Source organism: Plecotus auritus, assembly GCF_963455305.1.
Source record: "Plecotus auritus genome assembly, chromosome: 7".
In the NCBI taxonomy this organism is placed as follows: Eukaryota; Metazoa; Chordata; class Mammalia; order Chiroptera; family Vespertilionidae; genus Plecotus; species Plecotus auritus.
The window spans coordinates 82,770,644-82,797,860 of record NC_137774.1 but is presented as its reverse complement, the minus strand read 5'-3'; the positions used below and the strand labels follow the sequence as shown (position 1 = coordinate 82,797,860).

Sequence of the window (27,217 nt, the reverse complement as noted above, 5' to 3'; positions counted from 1 at the left end):
GGAGCTTGGGGTGTTTTCTTTGGCAGAACCTCCCAGGACAATTTATTTTTATCAATAGAACTTGGAAACTGTTGAGCCAAGCAGCCCATATGGGGAGACGCAGATTCCCAGAGCTTGTGTCCCACTTCCCCTCCCCTGCAAGGTGGAAAACCAGGCCCTGGTCATAGTCAATCCAGTGTCTTTGTTGTAAAAGGGAGGAGGTGGGAGAGGCTGAAGGCAAAGGTGGGAAATGAGGAAATTGTGGAAAAGGGAATATCAGCAGGAGTGATCTGGGACACTGTGAGCACTGCTGTCCTGACTCTTGTCTTGGATCTGAACGGGCTTAGCACCACCTAGCACAGCCGTGGGCAAACTACGGCCCACGGGCCGGATCCGGCCCGTTCGGCTGTTCTATCCGGCCCGCGGAGCCGAAAGAGCGGAGGGTTCTCTTGCTCTCCCCTCCGCTCCTTTACTTTGAATTTATATTAGTTCACACAAACACTCCATCCATGCTTTTGTTCCGGCCCTCCGGTCCAGTTTAAGAACCCATTGTGGCCCTCGAGTCAAAAAGTTTGCCCACCCCTGATAGCAGGTGGTTTGCCACACTAAGATGATCTTTCCTTCCTCTTGCTCTGATCAGAATCTGGCCCCTCCTGTTTGGGGTGCAGGGACATGTGTCAAGTGTTCTGACATTAACCTGATTCAAGTAATTCATACTAAGGTGTAAATGACCGAGTGGCTTAGTTTATTGGTCCCCGGTTACATTTTCTTTCTTTTTTTTTTAAATTTAATAAATCTTTATTCAGTTATTACAATTGTTCCTCTTTTTCCCCCCATAGCTCCCCTCCACCCGGTTCCCACCCCACCCTCTGCCCTTACCGCTCCCCCGCCACTGTCCTCATCCATAGGTGTACAATTTTTGTCCAGTCTCTTCCCGCACCCCCCACACCTCTTCCCCCCGAGAATTGTCAGTCCACTCCCTTTCTATGCCCCTGATTCTATTATATTCACCAGTTTATTCTGTTCATCAGATTTTTAATTCACTTGATTTTTAGATTCACTTGTTGATAGACATGTATTTGTTGTTCATAATTTTTATCTTAACCTTTTTCTTCTTCTTCCTCTTCTGAAAGAATACCTTTCAGCATTTCATATAATACTGGTTTGGTGGTGATGAACTCCTTTAGCTTTTTCTTATCTGTGAAGCTCTTTATCTGACCTTCAATTCTGAATGATAGCTTTGCTGGGTAGAGTAATCTTGGTTGTAGGTTCTTGCTATTCATCACTTTGAATATTTCTTGCCACTCCCTTCTGGCCTGCATAGTTTCTGTTGAGAAATCAGCTGACAGTCATATGGGTGCTCCCTTGTAGGTAACTAACTGTTTTTCTCTTGCTGCTTTTAATATTCTCTCTTTGTCTTTTGCTCTTGGCATTTTAATTATGATGTGTCTTGGTGCAGTCCTCTTTGGATTCCGTTTGTTTGGGGTTCTCTGTGCTTCCTGGACTTGGAAGTCTATTTCTTTCACCAGGTGGGGGAAGTTTTTGGTCATTATTTCTTCAAATAGGTTTTCAGTATCTTGCTCTCTCTCTTCTTCTGGCACCCCCATAATTCTGATGTTGGTATGCTTGAAGTTGTTCCAGAGGCTCCTTACACTATCTTCAAATTTTTGGATTCTTTTTCCTTTCTGCTTTTCCGGCTGAGTGTTTTTTGCTTCTTTGTATTTCAAATCTTTGACTTGATTCTTGCGATCCTCTAGTCTGCTGTTAGATCTCTGTATAATATTTTTTATTTCAGTCAGTGTATGCTTAATTTCTAGTTGGTCCTTTTTCATATCCTCGAGGGTCTCACTAAATTTATCAGCCTTTTCTAGGAAATTCTTGAAAAACCTTATAACCGTGGTTTTGAACTCTATATCCAGTTGTTGGCTTTCATCCATTTCTTTCATTTGTGACCTGTTTCTTTGTCTCCGCATTTTGGCTGATTCCCTGAGTTGATAGAGTGCCTTTGTGTGCTAGGTGTCCTATAGAGCCCAGTGGCTCCGCTTCCCCAGTTACCTGAGGTGGACACTCTTGGTGCACCCCTTTGTGGGCTGTGTGCATATCTTGTTGTAGTTAAGTCTTGATTGTTGTTGGTATCACTGGGAAGAATTGACCTCCAGGCCAATTGGCTGTGAAGATTAGCTGTGTCTACACTGGGAGAACTTCTGTACTGGAGACACTCTTATGAGACAAGACTTGCAAAAGCCTCTGTGCTCAGCTTGGATGGGGCGGAGTCTCAGGGCAGAGCAGACAGCCTTGGTTTCCCGTCACCCCTGCCCTAAGAGGCCCTCAGGTCTCAGTGTCCCGTGGTAATCGCTGTAAGCACCTCTCAGAGAAAGCCGCCCTCGAGTTCCGCCTGCTGCCAGACAGTCCAGTTTCTCCCTGAATGAGTCTGGGTCCCCAGAGTCTCTCCCGGAACTGGAGTTCAGCACAGTCGGGAGCTTTTGTCTCCCTCCTGCTTGAGAAAGCCAGCCGCGCACTCAGTTGCCAGTCCTCTCCGCGCCCTCGTCTCAGTACCTCTGCCTCCTGCAGCTCATCTGAGTTTCAGTGTGCTTTTCTCTTTCCTTCTAGTTGTAGAATTTCCACTCAGCCAGCCTTCCTGTGGTTCTGGATGATGTCCGTTTTATATTTTAGTTGTAATTTTTTTTACATATATTTCTTTATTGATTTCAGAGAGGAAGGGAGAGGGAGAGAAAGATAGAAACATCAATGATGAGAGAGAATCATTGATCAGTTGCCTCCTGCACGCCCCTTACTGGGGATATGCCCACAACCCGGGCATGTGCCCTTGGCCGGAATCGAACCTGGGACCTTTTAGTCCACAAGCCAGTGCTCTATCCATTGAGCCAAACTGGCTAGGGCTTTAGTTGTAATTTTGAAATTGTTGTGCGAGGCTGCAGTTTAGGTGTTTACCTATGCCGCCATCTTGGTTTCTTTCCCCCGGTTACATTTTCAAAGAGCCTGTTAGGGCAAGTGAAAACACCCAGAATGTATGACTAACTCTTTGATGAAGTGGGCTCAGGGCTTTGCTCTGTCTTTTCTGTATTCCATTCCTTCCTTTGACTTGTCCTAGAAAGCAAGTTCTTAAAGGGTTGGGCCTGTGTCATGGAATAACTCGTTAGGATGTGGTAGAGAGAGTCCTGAATGCATTGGAACCAGAGCCCTGACTTTCCATTCTGACTGAGCCCTGACCTTGCTGTGTGGCCTAGGGCAAGTTGTTCACCCACTCTGTGCTAGCATTCCTCTTCTGTAATAACGTGGAAGTGATATGTCATATCTTCGGATTGGCAGGTGGAGGTAAAGGAGGGAATGCATGTGAAACAGCACAGGGCTTCTACTCCCCCTTCAAACTCCATTCTCTCCTTAAAATTAAGAAAAAAAAATTTTTTTTTTTTTGGTACCTCTCATTCCCATTTTACAAAATGGGAGGCCCTGTGGAATAATGTGGCCACTGGGAATAAAGACCGTTGGGAAGGGAGAGGAGTGCTAATGCTGGCGTGAGTTGTTTCTTTGTTCTTGGCAATTAGACACTTGATTTCTGGGCCGTGGGGCCTGTAGGATTGGGTCCAGCAATTAAAGGCACATGTTTCTTCTTTCTTCTTTTTTTAACCACGAGCAAAGTTATTAATGGGCCCTTGGCAGAGCAAATTAATTTTTTATTTCCTAATTAGGAAGAAGAGCAGGGACTGCGCGAGCACTGGTGGCACGGGTTCAGCACGGAGAACCTTGAGCCGACCTTGGGGTGGACACGTTCTTCTCCAGACTTAAAAAAAAAGTTATCTCCTGCATTTCAGAATATTCAGTGAGCTGAGGAAATGAGGGCGTCTAGGCAAAGGAAAGAAACACAAAAAACAAGCAAGGAAATGAGAGGAGAGGATGAGAAGGAGGAAGCTTGGGCTGAGGCCCTGTCCTTCCCTCTCACTGGGAATGGTGGGAGTCAGAGGCAGGGTCTGGAACTCTTGCATGAAACAATCCCGCTGTGATGCTCTCTGGTGGCCAAGACAGGCAGCTGGCTCAAGAAGGCCATCTTGGTAAAAAAACAAACAAAAAAATTACCCTCATATTTTAGGAGCACTCTTGATAAGACAGCGCCCTGCTGATCTAAACCTATCAGTCATTTACACCTCAGCATGAATTACTTCAACCAGGTTTATCCTTTGATAGACGATCAGAGTGGGGTTCTTCAGAGGATGAAGGGGCTTACACTTGCTCAGTGGCAGATGGCATAACCAGTCCTTTTTTTCTGGAAACTTCTAAAGCTTTTACCTTAGGTCCTGACACCCTGAGAGATACCTATGCCCCTTCTGGAAAGCTGTCTCTTGCCTAATTTTTCCATCTCTACCAAAGTTACTGATACTTAAAAGTAGGTAATTTGTAGTGACACTATTCTGTATGAGCCCTAATGTAAAAACTATGGACTTTGGGTAATAATGATGTGTCAGTGTGGGTTCATTGATTGTGACAAATGTACCACTCGGATGGGAGGTTGATAATTGGGAGGCTGTGCATGTGGGGACACAGAGGGGTGTGGGAACTCTGCGTACTTTTCATTCAATTTTGCCTTGCACCTAAAACTGCTCTAAAGAATATAGTCTATTTTTTTTTAAATTCCAAATAAACTAAGTGTAGACCTTGATAGGAAAACTAAGGTTTTCTCTTTTACTCTCTTCATCTGAATTCCTTCTGCATCCTCGTAGGAGGAGTAGATTGGGATAATGGTCCAGGGTTTGAGGCCTAGCCTGTGCTCTGCCAGCGGTGTGACCTTGAGCAAGTCACTTCCCCGCTGAGAGCCTCGGTTTCCCCATTTGGCAGACAGCACGGGGCTGCAGAAGGCACCCGCAGAGCACCTGTGTAGGGTTATCTGCCGTGGGTCACGGCTCCCGTGTCTTTCAGAGGCGAGTCTGGAGCCGGGAAAACGGAGAACACCAAGAAAGTCATCCAGTACCTGGCCGTGGTGGCCTCCTCCCACAAGGGCAAGAAGGACACAAGCATCACGGTGAGTGGCAGCTCCCGGTCGGTGCTGTGCCTTCGCGGAGGGGTCTCCGGGCCTGTGGCCTGGCCGAGTTACAGGCAAGCACCGTACAGAGGGCCGGACTCCGCGTTGTGAGCACTCGGGTCCATGTTACACTGCCCCCTTCCCTGACAGCTCCCAGGGGGGTCATTTTCCACCTGAGGGGTGCGTTCGGGTCTGGGCAATGCCTTGCCTCAGCCAGTATCATCATCGGAGGGGCCTGTTTTGTGAAATGAGAGGAGCCCTCTCCCCAGTGCAGGGAGGCGTCTTGCTTTCTTTCCATCAGGGCTTCTCCATCGTGGCCCAAATTGTCACTCTGCACGAGATAATTTCTCTGTTGTGAGGCCGTCTTGTGCCCTGCAGGGTGCTAGCAGCATCCCTGGCCTCCATCCACCAGATGCTGGTAGCGACCCTCCCCCAGGTAGGACCCCCAAACCTGTCTCCAGACACGGCCAGGTGTCCTCTGGGTAGCAGTCCCCCCCGAATGGGAACCATTGCTTTATATCAAACATGTCAAACTCTCGGTTCACGGGCCGCATGCCTCGTTTATTTGGCCCGTGTTAGTCTTCGAGTTTGACATGCTTGCTTTAAATGAATCTGTGAACTCCCTAGAGTGTGGCCCCCCCTGTCATTCCTCCACATGTCTCGGATGGGGGCACCAGGGGATGGGAATATAAGTGTCACTCAGTATGTGGGGTTCGGTCCAGTGCCAGTGGCAACCTCTGCCGTGTGCCATGGGGTTCCAGAATGTGCTCCAGTGATGAGTCCAAGAGATGCTGTCATTCTAGTCCCTGAGCTTCCAGACATGGGGGAAAGAGAGAGAGGCATCAAATACGCCCACAAATGACCCACGGTGACTCAGTGGATTAGGGCTTGGGAGAAAAGCAGGTTTCTAGAGTGATCCCTTCACAGCCCATCCTTCTCTTCCTCCTCTCTGTCTGAGGCATGCCTGACCCGTCCCAGAGGAGGGGACCTCTGTGGGGCGGCATGAAGGACTTTCCCGCGGGAGAGATGGCAGCACGGAGGCTGAGGGTGGCCTGCTGCTGGCACTCAGAGGCAGCCCTGGAGTGGCCACAGAGACCAGCCAGTCTGGAGGCCTGCGGCGATCTGGGAGGACACCAGTTTTAGCTTCAGGAACCTTCCTCCCTGGCAAACAAATGCAGAATGCCCGAGGCCCTGAGCTGCCCCTGGCATGCCGTGTAGGGAGAGAGAGCCGCAAGGTTTGCAGGCCAATTAACCGCTGCTTCCACTGCCTTTCCCTCCCCTAGAACAGTAATATAAGAAAGAATAATCCTATATAATAAAAGGGTAATATGCAAATTGACCCTAACGGCAGAACAACCGGGAACGACCGGTTGCTATGACACGCACTGACCACCAGGGGGCAGACGCTCAATGCAGGAGCTGCCTCCTGGTGGTCAGTGTGCTCCCACAGGGGGAACACCACTCAGCCACAAGCCAGGCTGATGGCTGCAAGCACAGTGGCAGTGGTGGCGGGCTCCCAACTCTGTGGCAGTTGGACATCCCCCAAGGGCTCCTGGACTGCGAGAGGGCACAGGCCAGGCTGAAGGACCCCCCCTGCCAGTGCACAAATTTTTGTGCACCGGGCCTCTAGTTCTTTTAATAATAATGATGGATCTTTATCCAGTGCCTGCTGGGCGCCAGGCACTTCTTTCTCTGCACATGTGAACACGGCTCAGACAGTCTCTCATCCGATATGGTCTCAAAGATCCCACCACGGCTGCTCCCACCACAGCTGCTGCGGTTACCAAAACCTTTGAAATGTCTGGGTCACTAAGACATTAGACATGGGAGTGAGCAAACCTGAGGGAAAGGAACAGAATCGCAGGGGAGCTGCGGCTGTCCTGGTTACCTTGGGGAGCGCCGGCTGCTGGGGGGGCTGAAATCAGATGTCTCCAGCCCTGATGTACGTACGTGTGATTGAAATGACACTGACGTTTGTTTTATACTGTATTGTTCAACCACAGCAAGGCCCATCTCTTGCCTACGTGAGTAACTGGGAGTGTTTTCCTGGTGTGTACGGGAGGCATGGAGTGTATTTAGATCTGCATGGTCCTGTTGCACCCACTGAGCCCTGTAGCTGATGGTAGAATGGGCTAGGCCCCCGAGGTTCGCAACCCAAACCAACAAACGCACCCAAATACTGTCCTGCGGGTGTCCGATGCCAGCGCGGGGTGTGGGGGTGTGGTGGCCCCCCGCAGGACTCCCCAGGGTTGTCCTCTAGCCTGTAATGGGTTTCCCCGGTTCAGAATGAACCCCCCCACCCTCCCCACCAACGTGCCCACCACCAGTAACCTGACCTGGACTGGCCTAGAGACATCGATCCCGTCAGGTTGAAGGCTTTAGGATTGTCTGGCCCTAAAGCTCCCTGGCTTGACTGACAGTCGGTAATGGCACTGCTGTGGCATGCCTCCTCCCTGCATCACCCTACATTTCTCCCCGAGCCCTGTCCCCTGGCACTGGTGTGTCTTTGTGCATGTGTGTGCAGTGTGTCTCTCTCCTTGCATGCTGGTTGCTTGACCTAAGGCGCCCGAGATGGGGGTCTTAGAGGTTGCGATGCACTAGCTTTGGTGGCAGGGTAAGGCCCCAGCTATGCGACACATAACCGGGTCTTGCTCAGACCTCTGCATATGTAAACTCATGTCTAACGCAGAGCTTGGGAGGCTGGCATATGGGGTTCAGCCTGGAAGAGACCCTCAGGGGATCACACTCAATCCTTCTCGGCTAGACCCTGGGCAGCAGTGTCACGGATGGATCAGGAGAGTCAGGATTCTAGTTGGGGTCTGCTCCTGTGTGACCTTATCCAAGATGCTTACCTTCTCTGGGCCGTAGTCTCATCCATAAAATGAGTCGTTTGGACCAGATCCCCATGATAAGGGCTCTCCTGAGAAGGATCTTTTGGCCCCATCAGCTGGACTTCCCATTCTAGAAAAGGCCTTTTTCTGTGGGATATAGGGATCCCAAGTTTATGTGGACAAAGTGATCCCTTTAGACCTCCCCACCAGCCAAGGAAAGCCCGTCGCTCTCATCATAAATTTCCACAATCCCCGATTCCAGGACACTAGTTCTGTTAGTGGCTGGGTTTTCACAGAGATGACACCGTGGTTCCCCCTCCTTCAGGAGCTGCAGAGGAGGAAGGCATATGGGCACACACACAAACAGCAGCTTCCTGTCTGGTCCCTTTAGGGACAACTGCCCTGGTGTGCAGAGGAGCAGCAGAACGCGGGCACTCCCTCCCTTTCCCCTTTAGAACGTCCCCGGCTTCTTTTTAGCCCAGCCCTGCTGCTCTGGAAAAAAAAAAAAAAAAAGGACAGGGACATCAGACAGAACCAGGAGAGAACCCTCAGCACCCACCACCCCCAGCGAGACCTGGACAAGAGCTTGGACAGGGAGGCCTCCGGGCCAGGCCGCTGCCGCCACGGTTTGGGGCTAGGCAAGGAGCAGCTCCTCACTTCCGGCATCACTTACCTCGTTGGCCCTTTGCTGGTTAACCACGGGACTGCCTTGTGCACAGAGCCCCTCAGAGGGCCGGTGGGCTGGGCCAGCCTCCGCTGCATTTAACCTGCTGAATGGAGCTCAGGAACCTGCTTTGAAGCTTTGTTCCGCGGTCGGTTAGAAGCGTTCCCGGTGGGTTTTGCACATTCCTTACGTGTCTTCCACGGGAGCCTTCCGGAAACTAGTCCCACAAAAGGAGACATTGCAACTGACCAAAAAAATCGCACTAAACCATCAGGGGGGGTTTCGCGTGAAGGTGGTTGCTTGTTAAACATAAACAGCAGCAGCAGGGCCGTGTGCAGTGGAGCGGGCAGCTCACCTCCGTGGAGTGCCCTGCGCTGGGACGTAGGTGACATCCCCAGGGTGGTGTGGTGTGAGGTTCTGACTGGCGTGGATGCGGCAGGAATGAGCAGGCCACTGGGGAAAAGCGGCCTCCTGGGGAACAGGTCCCAGCTGCCAGCTCAGCCAGTCGTCTCTTCGGAAACCCTCGAGTAAATGTGGACATCAGTGTTGGGCTCTCATTCGGGGTAGCAGATAGGAGGGAGCGAGCCTGTGGGTAAGAGCTGAGTTTTGGGACAGCATCCATGCAGGGCAGAGCTATCAGTGCCTGGGTCTCTCTCTCCAGTAACTAGATATGAATGAATTTTAGGGGGAGCTGGAAAAGCAGCTTCTGCAAGCAAACCCGATTCTGGAGGCTTTTGGCAACGCCAAAACCGTGAAGAACGACAACTCCTCACGATTCGTAAGTAGCAAAGCCGTGTGGGTTTCGGGAAAAAGGCCCAGGTCCTGGGGGGCCATCTCTTGCCTGAGAAAGCAGAGTATGTGTTTGCAGGGGAGCCTGGGATTGAAGGTATAGAGGCACAGGCCACATTTTGCTCTGTGTTTTCAGTTCTGTCGTGACCTTCCAACCCTGCCAGGGCCCTGCCACTCCTTCCTTCATTCAGTATTCATTCAACAAGTACTCATCGAGAATCTTTTGTGTACGAGGCACCCTGCTAGGCATTTGACATTCATAATTGATTCAGTAAACATTTATGAGCACCTAGTATGTGCTGGACACTTGTATCCAATACTCATTCATTTATTCGGCAAAACATGAATTGACTACCAACTAGGTACCAAGCACATACATGCTTCATAAACATTTATTAAGCACCTACTTCATACAGTCATTCTGGTAGGTATTTTTATGCATACCATTGTTAAATGTTGTTTTTTTCATTTGCTCAGTTCATTTTTGTTAAGCACCTACTGTATATCAGGCACTGAACTAGGCTCACAGGATCACAGTGAACAATTCAGGTGTGGTTACAGCCTTCATGAAGCTTGAGGTCTAGTTGGGGAGCCAACAGTCAACAAGGCAGGAGGTGCCACCTTCCCGCACACACTCCCCCAGGCTTCAAGGCCTCTCCTTTCCGCTTGAGCCCAATGGGGACAGGAGAACCCTGAAAGTGGGTGGTTGATAACACCTAGAAAAATTTTGTTGCACAAACTAGAGTGGCTTCCATGGGAGAATCGGAAAGATACGTTAGAGTGGGAATTCTGAGGAAAAATTGAGGATTTTGGAAATCTGGGGGAGTGCTGATTGGGATATCCCATCACTGGGGGCCTCTGCTGATTTGCAGGTGCCCCTCTGAGCTGTCACTCGCCTGGGAGGGGACCCTGTGAAAATCTGGTGGAAACCTCTGCTCTGTCCCCTGGCACTGCTCTGCCCAGCACCCCTGTGTCCTCTACACTCACACGGCAGTCCCCAGCCCTGTCAGCCTCGAGACCCACTTTTTATAATAACTATGCAACGTCCCCTTTCCTTCCCAAAATTAGAGTTGCAGATAACGTACTACCACATCAGATGAAAACAAATCAGCATGATGCCTTTACTATCAGGAGAAATAAAACAGTTCATAACTGTGCATTTCAGCCTGTCAGTGCTCAGGCCAGATGACCTGAGCAGACACAGTGGAACAGTCATTCACCTGCATTTACATCCAGAATCCGGGGTCCCGGAAGCTGCAAATGCAGACCCACAGGGGGAGGTTGTCTGGGGACTGATGCCTGGGACGGGATTTTCCGAAATACTCTTGGGAAAGCTCTGAACCAAAGCACAATTTGCTCTCGAATGTCACATGGAGGTGACATTCTTCTATTCGAACAACATTTAAAATGTTTGTGTGTTTATCTGAAACAAGGTCAGGTTCTAGGTCAGCTAATTACAAACAGGTTTTTCACTTCCGTGACTGTCAGATGGGACATTTGAAAGTCATAGGGGATGTGGCAGCGCTTGGTGGCTTGGATTCTCCCGGTTGTTGCAGGATGCTCAGCAGCCTTGGCCCCTGTCCGCTAAAAGGAGTGGCCCCCACCATCCTGGGACACCCCCCATCAGCCACGTCCCCAGATTTCCACAATCCTCATGGCAGATGTGCTGCCTCCATTGAGAAGCACTGCATTTGCATGTTGCAAACCAGGGTAAAGTTAGTTTCTAGACATCATAAGTGAGGGCAAATTCAAAGTTAATGCTGAAAATGTCCTCCGCTCACTGGTGCCCATGCTTTCTTGGGAGGAAAGGTGGGGGGTGGGGGGAAGTGCAGGACCAGCAGGTTCTCTGTTTCAGCTGCAATGATTTTGGTCCTCCCAGTCATTCTACTGTCTTACTTCCTGATGGGGAGAGTGAGGGTTTTGCCAAGACCTGAGCAAGCCTAGGGGGCTGTGTCCACTCCGGTGAATACCTCCCACCATGTGCATCGTGGTGGGCGGAAATGATGTGATCCTTTGTCAGCTACTGGAAAGTAGGTAAAGGCCTGGGGCTGAGGGATGGTTTGGGGGTTCAGCTGAGGCAGAGATAGGTGGGTGGGGCAAGTTCTCCCGGTTAAGAGATTTGATAAGCCCCAGGGCTGGGGGCATGGCCCAGACCTGCCCAAACAGCCTCCTGTGCAGGCCTGCTCGGATAGCGCGGCTGCTGGAGTCCCTGTCCACGCTCACCTGCCCCACAGAGGAGGTTATTTTACAACTGCATGAACTTGGGCCTGACTCACTGTGGAGGACCCAGCACTTTCCTGGGTGGGCAGCGTGGAGGGAGCCCTCCAGCCAGTGAAAATGGCAAAACATGCCTCCTCCTTGTGGCTCTACCTCTCTCGGCCTCAGTTTTCCCACCTTTCAAATGGGGGTAGCTATGACGGACTGAAGGTCATGTCTAGAGCCGAGTGAAACTGTACTTGTGAAAATGTTTTATAAGTTCTGTGCTCCGTAGGCCCTGGGTCATCCCAGCTCAGAGATGGTGGCTCCTTCCAACCAGTTCCCTGTGAGACTCTGAGGCTGTGGGGTCCCCCCTGCCCCCTGAATGCTCCCTGCCATGGCCCTGCCCACTTGCCTGCAGGAATGGGTGAGGGGCTGAGGCCGGGGAACTGACCACTTCCTGTGCTTTCCTGTTGGCAGGGCAAATTCATCCGCATCAACTTTGACGTCACCGGTTACATCGTGGGAGCCAACATTGAGACGTGTATCCTTTGCTGAGCCTGGGCCCTGTGGGAGCCCCAACCAGCCAGCCTCCTGCCAGAGCCTGAGGGCGCCCCGAAAGGCACCAGAGCTGTCCCTCTGTCCCCAGGGTTCCGTCCCTCAAAACCCTCAGGCCCTGGGGGTCTTCTCCCTTAATAGCAGGCGTTGTGGTGTGGTCGTCCAGGGCTTGAACCCCAAATAGCCTGCATTTGACTCTGGGTTGGCATCTCCCTAGCTGAGTGACCTTGGGCCAGTTATTCAACTTCTCTGTGCTTCACCAGTGAAATGGGGATGGTAATAGTATACCGACCTCGTAGAGGTGTGGGAAGAATAAAGTGAATTAATTTACGAATTAAAAGCACTCAGAACCAGGCCAGGGATAGAGTGGGGGCTGGATGAGTGTTGGCTAGTGTGTGAACTCCACCTCATCCTTATCAAGCCATGGTCCAAGGCCAGTCCCAGGGCCTCTTGTTCTTAGAGAGCTGGTCTGTGACCGGCTCCAGCCCACAGATAGGAAACTGGCCGGAACGAGCTTTCCCAGGGGAATGGTCATGCTGCACCGGACACACAGAGCATCTCGGGAGAACCTGGATGGTGACATGGAGCCCAGTTGGAAGTTTCTGGACTTGGGGACCACATCAGGGGTTTAGCAATTGATCAACGTAGAAGCATTACAGGCGCCGCGCGGCCTCAAGGGAGTTATCTTTCCATGGCTGCTTGTGGACCGTTCGTTCGGCACCGGCAGGACCCAGGGGAGGGCTGTGGTTGCACTTGGCGCCTGGATAACAGGGAGGCTTTGGGACGGCATGGGTCCGGGTCCCGGTCTCAGCTCTGCCATCTGAGCTGCGGGGCTTGGGCAGGTCTCTTACCCACGCCAAGCCTCAGTGTTGCCCCCTGTAAAGTGGGAATGATGGCAGCACCTACTGGTGGAGCTGTCCTGGAATTGTGGTTGAGTGAAATGACGTGCACGGCCCTTCACACGGTGCTTGGCCCGAAGTGAGCCTCTGATCCATGGTGGCTGTGATGTATGGTTAGTTAACCTTCACTTAGAGCCCACGAGAGGCTACGTATGATCTCTTTATTCCATCTGGTACAACGGCCCGCCACCCATCTGCCCTTCCCCACCATCCTCAATGGTCTCCATGCCCAGCTGCCCACCCTACCCGCAAACACTCCCCCGCCACAGCAGAACAGCTCTCCTAAGATTAACTGGCAGGGTTTGCAGTCTCTCTTCCAAGGCCGGTTCTCTGGGTCAAGGTCGCTCAGCCCACCAGAACTGGCACCCACTCGGTGAAGCCCAGCCCCTTGGCTTGGTGTTTGGGCTGCCACCTAGCTTGGCCACTTCCTAGCTGTGCCCTCTCCTGGGAAATGTCCCTCCTGGAGCCCCAGTTTCTTTATGTGGAAAATGCAAATGTTATTCACACTTACTTCCTAGGAGGGTTTGTGAAGCTTAAATGAGACAATGCGTGTAAAACAGAACAGAGATTACTAAGTCATAGAGAGGGTAATTATTTTTACTCTGTAATATCTAAAAATAGCTCACTCTTGCCCTAACCGGTTTGGCTCAGTGGATAGAGCGTCGTCCTGCAGACTGAAGGGTCCCAGGTTCCATTCCGGTCAAGGGCATGTACCTTGGTTGCGGGCTCATCCCCAGTGGGGGGTGTGCAGGAGGCAGCTGATCGATGTTTCTCTCTCATTGATGTTTCTAACTCTATTCCTCTCCCTTCCTCTCTGTAAAAAAATAATCAATAAAATATATTTTAAAATAGCTCACTCTACAGAGGGGGAGTCAGTGATGGTTGTTGGGGTCTTTTGACTGCTGTCATTTTATGCTTTTCCTTTTCTCTCTATTCCCCTCACTTCTCTCTGGCCTGGGGACTGTGGCTGTACCCAGAGGTCTCATTTTGGATTCCAAAGCCAGAACCAGAAGGTTGGCCCGTGTGAGGCAGGGTGGATGGCTTGACTCGGCCTGTCAATAAAGCTCCTCAGAACTCTCTGGGGAGCCTTCCCCTTGTCCTGGAGGTTTTTCCTCCAGCACCTCATGCAACAGGGACTGGGGAAGAAGGTTGGGTTCCTGCAAGGGGCACACCCATGGTATCCCCAGAATTCTTAACTCCTCCCAAACCAGATCTGCTAGAAAAGTCACGGGCGATTCGCCAAGCCAGGGACGAGAGGACGTTCCACATCTTTTACTATATGATTGCTGGGGCCAAGGAGAAGATGAAAAGTAAGTGACTAGCAAGGATGCGTGTTGGGAGGCTTCAGCCCTTCCCTTCATCATCATCCGGGGTCAGTTGATCGGCTATTAAAACAGCCTGAGATCCTGCCAGGGAAAGAACTATATCTTTGGGTGGCAGATGCATCATTCGTCATCTCCTTTCAGTGAGTGTGGCTTTTGCTCAGGTGTTCTCATTTACTGAGCACCTACTATGTGACAGACATCGAGTCCAATTAGGCATTAGGTAATTAATCAAGTCCAATTAGACTTGGAGACGTCAAGTTCAATGAGACACAATCTGTGCCTTCTGGGAAGGGAGAAAGACAATGGCTATATTTGCCAGATTATAAAACTTGCAAGTGTATAAGATACAATGTTGTAAGGAATTTGGAGGGGAGGTGGGACTAAGCACTTTCATTATATATGTTTTGAAAATGACTTTTGAAGTGGCCTTTATAGGGCACAGGCTTCACAAACTTTCTGAAAAGGACTAAATAATAAATCTTTTAGGCTTTTTGCAGGCCACATGGTTTCTGTCACAACTACTGGGTTCTGCTATTGTACACAATGGAAAGGCCGCCAAGGGCAAAACATAAACCAGTGGGCACAGCTATAGTCCCGTAAAACTTTATTTACAAAAACAGGAGGTGTGCTGACCTCTGTTGTAGGGAAAATATTGTTTTATATAAAAACATACTTTCTGCCGTTAGGAAGTGATACATTCTCGACATGTAGTTTTCTACTAATTCTTAAAAGAATATATAAATCACCTCGCTGAAAAAGGAACATACCAGTGAGTTTAGGTACATGATACAGTCTACATTCTAGTAATAAGTTTAAGATTAAAACTTTAGGAAAACAGTACAAACTCTACTTCCCATCATTTTTGTGGCGCCCTTTAGTTATTTAGGTTAAGAATTCGGTGTATTGCAATAATGCCACCACTAGAGGGGGCAGTATTCATTGTTTCTTCTCGATGCTTGATGGTCTGGAGCAATTTTGGATTAAAGGGGGCATGCTCAATGGATGCTATACACCCACCAATAGGTAAATTAGTGGTTACAGTGTGGACACTATGGGGTGGCCCAGGGAGAAATGTTTACATTCCTCCTTCTATTTAGCACCAAAGTCAGTAGTTTGGTTGTTTGGTAACTTGGGTTTCAGTTTTGTGCTCTGTTGCTGGTCTTCCAGATGTTAGTTAGGGGTGAGGCTAGCAACCAAGACTCCCAGGAACCATGTGTATTCTTTTCTTTTTTTTAATTTAATCTTTATTGTTCAGATTATTACAGTTGTTCCTCTTTTTTCCCCCCTTAGCTCCCCTCTACCGGTTCCCACCCCACTCTATGCCCTTACCTCCCCCCGGCACTGTCCTCATCCATAGGTGTACGGTTTTTCTCCAGTCTCTTCCTGCACCTCCCGCACCCCTTCCCCCCCAAGAATTGTCAGTCCACTCCCTTTTTATGCCCCTGATTCTATTATATTCACCAGTTTATTCTGTTCATCAGATTTTTTTATTCACTTGTTGATAGATGTGTATTTGTTCATAATTTTTATCTTTACCTTTTTCTTATTCTTCCTCTTCTGAAAGAATACCTTTCAGCATTTCATATAATACTGGTTTGGTGGTGATGAACTCCTTTAGTTTTTTCTTATCTGTGAAGCTCTTTATCTGACCTTCAATTCTGAATGATAGCTTTGCTGGGTAGAGTAATCTTGGTTGTAGGTTCTTGCTATTCATCACTTTGAAAATTTCTTGCCACTCCTGTCTGGGCTGCATAGTTTCTGTTGAGAAATCAGCTGACAGTCGTATGGGTGCTCCCTTGTAGGTAACTGTTTTTCTCTTTCTGCTTTTAATATTCTCTCTTTGTCTTTTGCTCTTGGCATTTTAATTATGATGTGTCTTGGTGTGGTCCTCTTTGGATTCCTTTTGTTTGGGGTTCTGTGCGCTTCCTGGACTTGTAAGTCTATTTCTTTCACCCGGTGGGGGAAGTTTTTGGTCATTATTTCTTCAAACAGGTTTTCAGTATCTTGCTCTCTCTCTTCTTCTGGCACCCCCATAATTCGGATGTTGGTACGCTTGAGGTTGTCCCAGAGGCTCCTTACACTATCTTCAAATTTTTGGATTCTTTTTCCTTTCTGCTTTTCCGGCTGAGTGTTTTTTGCTTCTTTGTATTTCAAATCTTTGACTTGATTCTTGCGGTCCTCTAGTCTGCTGTTAGGTCTCTGTATAATATTTTTTATTTCAGTCAGTGTATGTTTAATTTCTAGTTGATCCTTTTTCATATCCTCTAGGGTCTTGCTAAATTTATCGGCCTTTTCTAGGAAATTCTTGAAAAACCTTATAACCGTGGTTTTGAACTCTATATCCAGTCACTTGTTTTCCTCCATTTCTTTCATTTGTGATCTGTTTCTTTGTCTTCGCATTTTCACTGCTCCCCTGAGTTGGTAGAGTAGCTTTGTGTGGTAAGTGTCTTCTAGGGCACAGTGGCTCAGCTTCCCCAGTTACCTGAGGTGGACACTCTTGGTGCACCCCTTTGTGGGCTGTGTGCATATCTTGTTGTAGTTAAGCCTTGATTGTTGTTGGTATCACTGGGAGGAATTGACCTCCAGGCCAATTGGCTGTGAGGATCAGCTGTGTCTATGCTGGGAGAACTTCTGTGCTGGAGACACTCTTATGAGACAAGACTTGCAAAATTGCAAAAGCCTCTGCGCTCAGCTTGGATGGGGTGGAGTTTCAGGGCGGAGCAGACAGCCTTGGCTTCCCATCAGCCCTGCCCTATGAGGTCCCTGGGTCTCAGTGTCCCTCGGTAATCACAGCAAGCACCTCTGAGAGAAAGCTGCCCTCAAGTTTCACCCGCTGCCAGACAGTCCAGTTTCTCCCCAAATGAGTCGGGGTTCCCAGAAACTTTCCCAGAACTGGAGTTCAACGCAGTCAGGAGCTTCCGTCTCCCTCCTGCTTTAGAAAGCCAGCCGCACACTCAGCCTCCCGTGCATTCAGCAGTCAGTCCCCTCTGCGCGCGTGCGCACACACGCACCTCCAGACCTCTGCCTTCTGCAGCTCCCGAGTCTCAGTGTGCTTTGTTTTTCCTGACAGTCCAGATTCCCCCCGAATGAGTCTGGTTTCCCAGCGTCTCGCCTGGGACTGGAGTTCAGTGCAGTTGGGAGTTTCCTTCTCCCTCCTGCTTTAGAAAGCCAGCCGTGCACTCAGCCACCTGTGCACACAGCCGCCCGTCCTCTCCGCATGCGAGCCTCCGTACCTCAGCCTTTTGTAGCTCCTCTGAGTCTCAATGTGCTTTCCTCTTTTCTTCTAGTTGTAGAATTTCCACTCAGCCTGCTTTCCTGTGGTTCTGGATGGTGTCCGTTTTGTCTTTTAGTTATAGTTCTGATATTGTTGTGCGAGGGCAGCAGTTTAGGTGTTTACCTATGCCGTCATCTTGGTTTCTCTCCAACCATGTGTATTCTTGATGGTGGATCTTGGAAGAGGTTAGGCATTTAGAGAAAATAAAATCTTTTAAATTTATCCATAGTCTGGATAATGAGGTCTTGGCAAAGACCCAAATTCCTTGTGACTTTAATCAGGCATTTCAGTTAATCCAAGGGCTTGAGTTAACTGGTGTCTTGAGTCAATTTAACCTTGAGTTTATCAAGTAGCTTCCAAGTGACTTGACCCATAAAATACCTTTATTTTAAAATAAAAGTATCTCACTGACTTTCCTTCCAAAAGTATTATATAGTCTGGCCTAATTAAAGGTTGATCTGGAAGAGGACACTTGATGTCTTGTTATAAAAGCAAGAAAAAGAAGCAGTTGCCCTAACCCCGTGGTCGGCAAACTGTGGCTCGCAAGACACATGTGGCTCTTTGGCCCCTTGAGTGTGGCTCTTCCACAAAATACCACGGCCTGGGTGAGTCTATTTTGAAGAAGTGGCATTAGAAGAAGTTTAAGTTTAAAATATTTGGTTCTCAAAAGAAATTTCAGTCGTTGTATTGTTGATATTTGGCTCTGGTGACTAATGAGTTTGCCAACCACTGCCCTAACCAGTTTGGCCCAGTGGATAGAGCGTCGACCTGCGGACTGAAGGGTCCCGGGTTCGATTCCGGTCAAGGGCATGTACCTTGGTTGCAGGCACATCCCCAGTGGGGAGTGTGCAGGAGGCAGATGATCGATGTTTCTCTCTCATCCATGTTTCTAACTCTCTATCCCTTTCCCTCTCCCTTCCTCTCTGTAAAAAATCAATAATATATATATATATTTTAAAAAGAAGCAGTTATAAATTGGGGGGAGAAAAGGGTGGTGGCTGAGGTACGAAGGTATGTAACCATGACCTTACAGAAAACGATGTTAAATAGATGTAACCATATAAGCAAGAAGTTGGCAAATGTTTTTGCTAAAGGGCCAGGTAGTAAATATTTTAGGCTTTGCAGACCATACAGTTTTGTTGGTCTTGTCGCAACTACTCAACTCTGCCTTTGTAATAGGACAGCAGCCATAGACAGTAGACCAGGAATAGAAGTGGCTGTGTTCCAATAAAACTTTATGTACAGAAACAACCAGCAGACCAGATTTGCCAACCCCTGACATAAACCTTATCTACTGATTCAACTGGAAATAGTTGGTGGAGAGGGAAGATGGTGTAAGAGAGCTCAATCTTTATCCACCTTGGTAGGAAGTCAATAGATAATATCTAATTTTGACATATTCAGAAATAGTCTATTATATATGATATATATACATCATATTACATACAGTAATATGTAGAGATCATGGTAACTACCAGAAGAAACAGCTAAAAGAGATAAAAGCAGTTATTGAGGAGTAAGGTGAGAGTCGCAGAAGGGGTGGGACAGATAATGGCATTTTTATTATAAACCTTTTGGTAGTAAATTGATTTTAAAAATTCATGTGCATATATGATTTTATTTTATAAAATTTAATAAATGGACGAATAAAGAGTGATCTAACTTTCCAGACACCTGTGTTCCTGAAGGCAGGGTGCCTTTGGGCAATTGAGATAAAGGTGTCCCTCCTTCTGGGTCAATGCAACCCCATGTCAGGGGTCATGGCTTAGCCGGTAGAGCCGGCTGAATTTCAGCTGCCAGGTACCCTGGGGCAGTGCATAACCTGCCCCACTGTAGGAGGCCAGTGGTGACTGGAGAAGCCATCTATGAGATGATGCAGAAGGAAGGTTTTAAGTCATCCAAGTCTTAGGAGGGGGAAAGAAACTGTGATGGTCCAGACCCTTTACCAGATTCCAGTCTTCTGTTCAAAGTAGTTGTGTGCCCTCCTGACCACACCCCATCTTCCCCTCCTTCCAGGTGACTTGCTTTTGGAGGGCTTCAGCAACTACACGTTCCTCTCCAATGGCTATGTGCCTATCCCAGCTGCCCAGGACGATGAGATGTTCCAGGAAACCTTGGAGGCCATGGGCATCATGGGCTTCAATGAAGACGAGCAGCTGTGTAAGTCTTCACACCTTGAGACGGGGGCTGGCGAGGAGACCTGGATTCTTGCTCTTGTTTCCACTGGAATCAGTTAGGGATTCTTCTCTGGTCAGGACACATTTCTGTTCTCTGCATTCCCCAGCCCTCCTTCCCCCCAAACAAAACAGGAGAATGAAAAGGAATATTACTGTAGGTGGTTTGTTGGTATTTTTAAAAAGTGGCTGCATATATTAGGGCTCTTTCAGTTACAAGTGACCCAAATTGCCTTCAGCAAAAAGGAAAATGATTCACTCATAGAGCTGAAAAGTCAGGGACACTGGTTTCAGGTACAGTTAATTCTAGGGGTGCAAAGGTTGCCTCTAGAACCTGGTCTCTCAGCATTGACTTTAGGTAGGCTGTAGTGTCTTGGCAGCAAAGTGGCTGCTGTAGCTCCAGCCCTTGCTTCCTTGGGTTTACGTCCAACAGAAAAGCACAGAGTGGATTCTCTGCTTGAGTTCCTAAATGGAGTCTCACTGACTCCTATGGGTTGCCCTAGGTTGATGTTGTTATACCTGAGCTACTCGTAGCCAGGGTTGTGGAAAGCTCTGAGCAGCTTAGGTCTCTGTTCTGTTCTTGGACCTGGAGGTAGAGAGGTAGTTGGCCTCCTCAAGAACATGTGGGCAGAGGATATGGGACAGGGAGTAATTGAGGCTGGGTTTATTCGGGCTCTTCCTGGAAAGCCAGTCTGGTGATAGACCAATATTGATTAACTAGAGGCCTGGTGCATGAGATTCGTGCACTGGGGGTGGGGGGTCCCTCAGCTCGGCCTGAGCCCTCTTGCAGTCCTGGACCCCTCAGGGGATGTCTGCCTGCCAGCTTTGGCCTGATCCCTGGGGGGATCAGGCATAAGGCGGAAGTCAGACATCCCTCTTGCAGTCCGGGGCTCTCACAGTCCAGGACCCCTCACTCCTTACTGGCCGCCTGCAGTGGAGGCCGGAGAGGCTCCCACCACCACTGCTGCACTTGCCAGCCATGAGCGTGGCTTCTGGCTGAGTGGTGCTTCCCCTGTAGGAGCGCACTGACCACCAGGGGGCAGCTCCTGTGATGAGCGTCTGCCCCCTGGTGGTCAGTGCATGTCATAGCGATCAGTTGTTCCACTGTTTGGTTGATTTGCATATTAGGCTTTTATTATATAGGATATCATCAACCACCGACCAAGAGACACACTTGCCCTTGAGAATAGGGCAGCTCAAAGAGATACCTTAGTCTCCACACTGTGCTTCAAGAAACACTTTTCTTTCTGGGTTGGATGTGCCCCAATGTTCGAGGTTATTCTCTTTTGGAAACACCAGGGCAGGATTGTGGAAAATTTCCCTTCCTTCCCACGCCCCCTTGGAGCCCCAGAATAGTGCTAAGGTTGCTGAAGCACAGCAATAGGGAGGGGCAGTTCCTCTTGAGATAAATTGGGGCCCAGAAAAAGAAGGTTCCAAGGGTCAGTTGACAAATGGACGGTGATTGTGGATTTTGGCCAGGGTTCCATATCAGAATCCAAGGTTAACCCTTTCCGAATGACCTGGGCTCTCCAAGAATAATTCATTTTATTTGGGGCATGAGTCAGTTTTGCTTCTAATCTTTTGCTTTAGACAAATGCAACTAATGATTCAGTACTTGCTATGTGCCAAGCATTTGCTAAATCCCCCCCTTTTTAATGTACCATGTCCAGTTTTATTTGAATAATAAACTGGAACATACTAAAATATTGATTGATAGAGGATTTATTACATTGTTGTTTGCCCTTAATAAATAGAATGACAGGGCTATTTAAGTTGTTTTAGAAATACATTGGCTTATATGGAAATGCTTGTATTTAAAGTGAAGATATCAGGGGACAAGGCAATACACTAAGTGCTTTATGTGCATTATTTAATCACAACAACTCTATGAAGTGGCTGCTGTTATCCCAAATTTGCAGAGGAAACTGGGCACAGAGAAGTGAAGGGACTTGCCCAAGGACACACAGCGAGTTACTGGTAGAGCTGGGACTCGCTCTCGGGTCTTGTGGACTCCCAAGCCCTATTTTTGACTTACTGTGCTCTGCTTTGTCTGTGGGAAGGTGGCTTTTGTCCTTTAAACTCTTAAAATTCTGTGTCAGAGTCATGGTTTGGTAACCAGGGCTAGTGGGAGCCTAGTATATTCTAAAATGAAGACTCACATCATTAGCAATGATGCAGAATCCCTCCATGAGACATAGTTCCCTTCTCTGCTCCCTTCAGTGTTTCGATGGCTTTCAAAGAGAGAGTAGCAGTTTGGCACCTACTAGGCCATCAGCTCCTCTCTGGTACTTGCTAATCTCCCTTTTAACCCCAAGAGTAGAGCCCAGGCCCAGCACCTCAGCAGGCCCCAGCATCTTGCTAGAATTTGATAATGGTTATAGTTGCTGTGTACTTATGGCAAGGGAAGCTCATGTTTCACTTAAGATAGAGCTAGTTTCCAATTAAAGTAATTCTAAAGAAAGAAAAGTAAGCGGATGTAAAGAAAAATGTTAAGTAAGTAATGGAGCAGATGGTATGCAGGTAGAGCAAGCATGAAGATGAGGGAGTGGAAATGACTGAGGTCCACAGGTCATGGACTTAGACTATTTGTACATCAATCCCAGTTATAAATTCAGAGCTCCTCCCAACCCTTCACAAAGAGGCTGAAGGAGAATGGGGGTGGGGGTAAGGGGTGAGGCTCGAGCCCCAGAGCTTCATAAGGCTCTAGGTGACCATGCCCCTCTGTTTCCCGGAGCTCAGTGAGGGAGGCATACTCACCCCAGGTTACAGAGAGCTAGCAACAGTGTAGGACTGGAATAATAGTCCTATATAATAAAAGAGTAATATGCAGATTGACCATCACTCCAACACACAAGATGGCTGCACCCATGTGGACACAAGATGGCCGCCACAAGATGGCCTGCAGGGGAGGGCAGTTGGGAGGCACCAACCCTGCAAGGGAGGGCAGTTGGGTGCAATCAAGCCTGCAGGGGAGGGAAGTTAGGGGTTACCAGGCCTGCAGGGGAGGGCAGTTAGGGGCAATCAGGCTGGCAGGGGAGCAGTTAGGCATCAATCAGGCTGGCAGGGGAGTGGTTAGGGGGTGATCAGGCTGGCAGGCAGAAGCAGTTAGGGGCAATCAGGAAGGCAGGCAGGCGAGCAGTTGGGAGCCAGCAGTCCTGGATTGTGAGAGGGATGTCCGATTGCCCATTTAGGCCCGATCCTATCAGGCCCTAAATCGGGCCTAAATGGGCAGTCGGACATCCCTCGAGGGGTCCCAGATTGGAGAGGGTGCAGGCTGGGCTGAGGGACCCCCCTTCCCCCGTGCGCAAATTTCGTGCACCAGGCCTCTAGTACAACATAACAGCATTAATGTTTATTGGGCACTGACCATGTTTAGGCACATTTAATCCTCCTGACAGTCTTAGGAGGTAGGAGTTTTTATGGGCCTTCAGATGGCAAAACTTCAGGCCACACAGCTGCTAAGGACAGGCCTGGCCACTAGTCCCAGCACCTGTGCACTCAAATACCCCCAGGCACAGACTAGATCCATTTCCCAGACTTCAGTCATTGATGCTACTTCTGGGTTCCATCTGTATTGTTGGCAGAATATTTTTATGAAGAGGTGGATTTCTATAGCTCATCTGCTCTAGACTTTGTCTTAACAATTTCTGTAAAATGACTAATTGTATGCCTTGGTTTTATTATTTCTAATAAATTAGGATAAATACCTAACTATTAAAATTTTTAATAAATTTCTCATGCCACCTAAGATTACCTATTTTGTGTATCCCTGGTAGTACACATGTCACGTGTTGGAAACCCACTTTTTATTCCTCAGTAATAAAGAGTGGTGTATTAGTTTCCTGTGGCTGCTGTAACAAGTCACCACAAACAGAGTGGCTTAAAGCAATGGGAATTTATTCTCTCTCAGTTCTGGGGACTGGAAGTACTGGGGCAGGCCCCTTGCTTAGTCATCTTTCCTGACATAAACATCATGAAGCAGGTGCTACTGTTGCCATCTCCATTTTGCAGATAGGGAAGCTGAGGCTCAGGAGGCAAAGCTGGGGTTTGAACTAGGGACTTCATAACTCCCGGGTGCCTGTTTTCAACCACTGCCCCAGGCTGCCTGCCTCAGCACCCTCGCCATTTGTGTCGCCCCTCCAGGTCGCCACTTTCCTGTCCACCAGCTCTTTTAGTTGGTTCATCTCCTGTGGCCGGAGAGTGGCCACCGTTCTGTCATGAGCATGTTATCTATACCAGAAAGTGCAAACTGCTGGCTCCTGGACCCACAGGAGAGATTGGCCTCCACAACATATAAATTTTTTTTAATTGCCTTGCACATTTAAACATGGATAGATTTCACATAGAAATCTGGGTTTCTATTACCTTTGCAAAGATCACAAGTCTGGCAGCACTGGGCTTGCCTCTCCCATAGCCATGCTTGGATTGGCCAAGCAGTTCCCCTTCAGGCGGGGTCATGGCGCCCAGGAGTCCCCACAGTCCCCTTTGTTCATTTAGACCAGTGGGTCTCAACTAAGGCGAGTTGGCTCCTGGGGTGGGGGTGGGGGAGCGGTGGGGGACGGGACACGTCTGCCAGAATCTGGAGACATTTCTGGTCGTAACTCGGTAAGGGGAGCACTACTGACATCTAGTGGTTAGAGACCAGGGATGCGGCTAAACATTGAGCAGCGATGCCCCTGCAATAGGGCCACGGCTGAGAAACCCTGAGGTAGGCTGTGTCCCTGGGCTCTGCAGGCCTGTCATCGATCCCGAGTTTAGATCCCCAGTTTACAAACCATGAGTATAGCACTGGGCAGTTTGCAAAGCCCCTTTCATAGGCTATTGGTAAAAGAAACTACCGTAGCAGTGCCTGGTCCACAGCAGTGTTCACATTTTGGGGGGAACGTTTTCTGCAGTGGTGATGGGAGAAAATGGGTGGGGGATCGGCCAGCAGCCAGGCCTTTTGCTGAGCTGGGCCAGGGTCCCTAAGGTATGAGGGAAGCTGTGGTGAAGGGCTGTCACCCCAGCTTGGCCCGAGGACCCAGAGAAGGCTGGCACTCCAGGATTTATTCCTAGAACACAATGATTTCTTCTTGGAAATCCTAGGCGACTTGCACTGAGTTCATCTAAAGCCAGTTATTAGCATTAATCCTCCATCTATCCATTATCCATCCTCCATCCATCTCCCCTCCCTCTGCATGTGTATCTGGATCCTGGATTAGGCTTTGGGAATACAAAGATGATAGGACAGTCCCCACTATCCAGTAACGCATGGTCTTATGGGGTTTCAAACACAGAACCCATTTTACCAGTAACATGGCTTGACTATGGAGTCAAAAGGATTCCAAGGGTCTGGGAACACAGTGTTTTGTCTGGAGGCACCTGGACAACAGGGGGAAATTTCTCCTTCTTCATCCTAACATGAGCATCTTGCACACCCAGCCAGTATATGTTGGGAAGTACAGGGTTTGGTTTTATTTCTTAAGTAGCTTGTATTGACATAGAATTTACATTTAGGAAGTTGTGTATGTCATAAGTGTACATTCGATAAATTTTTATAGATTGAACACCCCTGTGCAACTAGCTCCCATTTTAAGTAAGAGAACACCACCAACTTCCTTACGTTCCTTCTAGCAGCTTCCCCCAATCAAGAATAATTATTCTGATTCCTAACGGCATAGTTTTGCCTGTTCTTGAACTTTTCATAAAGGGCCTTATATGGCATGTTCTTGTTGCATTTGGTGTATTTTTCTTTAGCATTTGTGTTTGTGAGATACAGCTGTTGTGTTGTTGTTAGTAGTAAATCATTCATTCTCCTTGCTACATAGCAGGGGCAGGGGCTGACAGACGTGTTCTGTAAAGGCTCGATAGTAACTATGTTAGCCCATCCGGCTGTACAGTCTCTGTGGCAACTTTTCAACTCTGTCATCGAAGCACGCAAGTGACCGAGTGCGGCTGTGTTCCAATAAAACTTTATGTAAAATGGCAGGTAATGGGCTGGGTGTGGTCCACGGGCTGCAGTTTGCCAACCCCGGCCATCCAGTATGTATCCCCTTGTAGCACCCAGTTTTTAGCAGTCATTTGGAAATGTTCTCCCCTGGCCAGCTTTTCTCTCTCATTAGCAGGGCGTTGGGTAAATTTGGCTTTCTCCTAAAAGCTCAGAATGGACTCTCTTTAAGAGAAAGATGTAGCTGCCCAAGGGTTTTTAGAGCCAGGCCTCCAGAGCACCTTGGTGTTGAAGGCTGTGTCTTATCTGCTCTCCCCTCCCCGCAGCCATCCTGAAGGTGGTGTCGTCCGTCCTGCAGCTGGGCAATATCGTCTTCAAGAAGGAGAGGAACACGGACCAGGCGTCCATGCCAGACAACACAGGTGGGCCCTCTCCCCAGGAACTGACGGCTTGGGTGTGGGAGGGAGGATCATACTCAGTCTTTGGTTGATTTTCTGGACGAGGTTACTCGGGATATTAACAAGAGCTAAACTAAGCTATTTTCACTGACTTCTCTCTTTTTTCAAACTTCACTGCTGAAGTCCTACGGTGGGAAATTCTTGAACCAGAATGTGGGAGAAAAGAACTAAGGGTTTCAGATCAGGAAGGATCCTTAGGTAGCATCGATTCGAACCCCACCCCATGTTTTGTTTAACATACTTTCCAGCACGCACTATATGCCAGGCACCAGATAGGGAGAGAAACAAGACAGGAACAGCCATTTCTTATGGCACCTGTGGTCCTACTGGGGAGACAGACCTCACCCAAGCTTCCCGGCGAACCATCGCCAGATAAAATAGAAGATGCCCATTAAACTTGAGTGTCAGATAAACAACAAACACACTTGATTATAAGTATGTCCTAGGTAATGTTGGGGAATAAATCCTATATTCTGTAATATGTTATAATTCGGTAATGTAATTCCAATACTAAAAAAAGTGTTTATTGTTTATCTGACATTCAAGTTTAACTGGGCATCCTGTATTTTTTTTCTTTTCTGAATCTGACAAATAAGCAGCATTTTATGTTTTGAAAAGATCGCCTGGCTACCTCTGTGCTGTTGGTGGCTGAGCCAAAAGGATAACATAGGTTCCCAGCTCCCACTGCAGCCCCAGCCCCAGCCCCAGCCCCAGCCCCAGCCCCAGCCCCAGCCCCAGCCCCAGGCCCAGGCCCAGGCCCAGGCCCAGCCCCAGCCCCAGCCCCAGCCCCAGGCCCAGGCCCAGCCCCAGGCCCAGGCCCAGGCCCAGGCCCAGGCCCAGCCCCAGCCCCAGGCCCAGCCCCAGCCCAGCCCCAGCCCCAGCCCCAGCCCCAGCCCCAGCCCCAGCCCCAGCCCCAGCCCCAGCCCCAGCCCCAGGCTGCATATTGTGTTGCTTCTGCAACCCCGGGAGCTTACCCTCCCTGAGACCTGTCAGATGTTTCCTGTGTTGCACTCCCCAGTGTGGCACGTTACAGGAATCCGCACTCTGAGAGAAACCAGGGAAAGAGAAACCCAAAAGCACCCTTGCAAAGAGATGGGGAAACATCCTAA

The 27,217-nt window shown here is 49.0% G+C and overlaps 1 protein-coding gene across 1 annotated transcript in view; it reads left to right on the top strand.

Moving 5' to 3' along the window:
• Positions 1–27,217, top strand: part of MYH11 (myosin heavy chain 11) — a 122,821-nt gene that overhangs the window by 57,345 nt on the left and 38,259 nt on the right. The window contains exons 5-11 of the mRNA XM_080681648.1: positions 4,912–5,014; positions 7,018–7,038; positions 9,195–9,287; positions 11,975–12,038; positions 14,163–14,261; positions 19,567–19,710; positions 25,977–26,072. Of these exons, the coding sequence (XP_080537774.1) occupies positions 4,912–5,014; positions 7,018–7,038; positions 9,195–9,287; positions 11,975–12,038; positions 14,163–14,261; positions 19,567–19,710; positions 25,977–26,072 (620 nt within the window). The remainder of the gene's footprint in view (positions 1–4,911; positions 5,015–7,017; positions 7,039–9,194; positions 9,288–11,974; positions 12,039–14,162; positions 14,262–19,566; positions 19,711–25,976; positions 26,073–27,217) is intronic.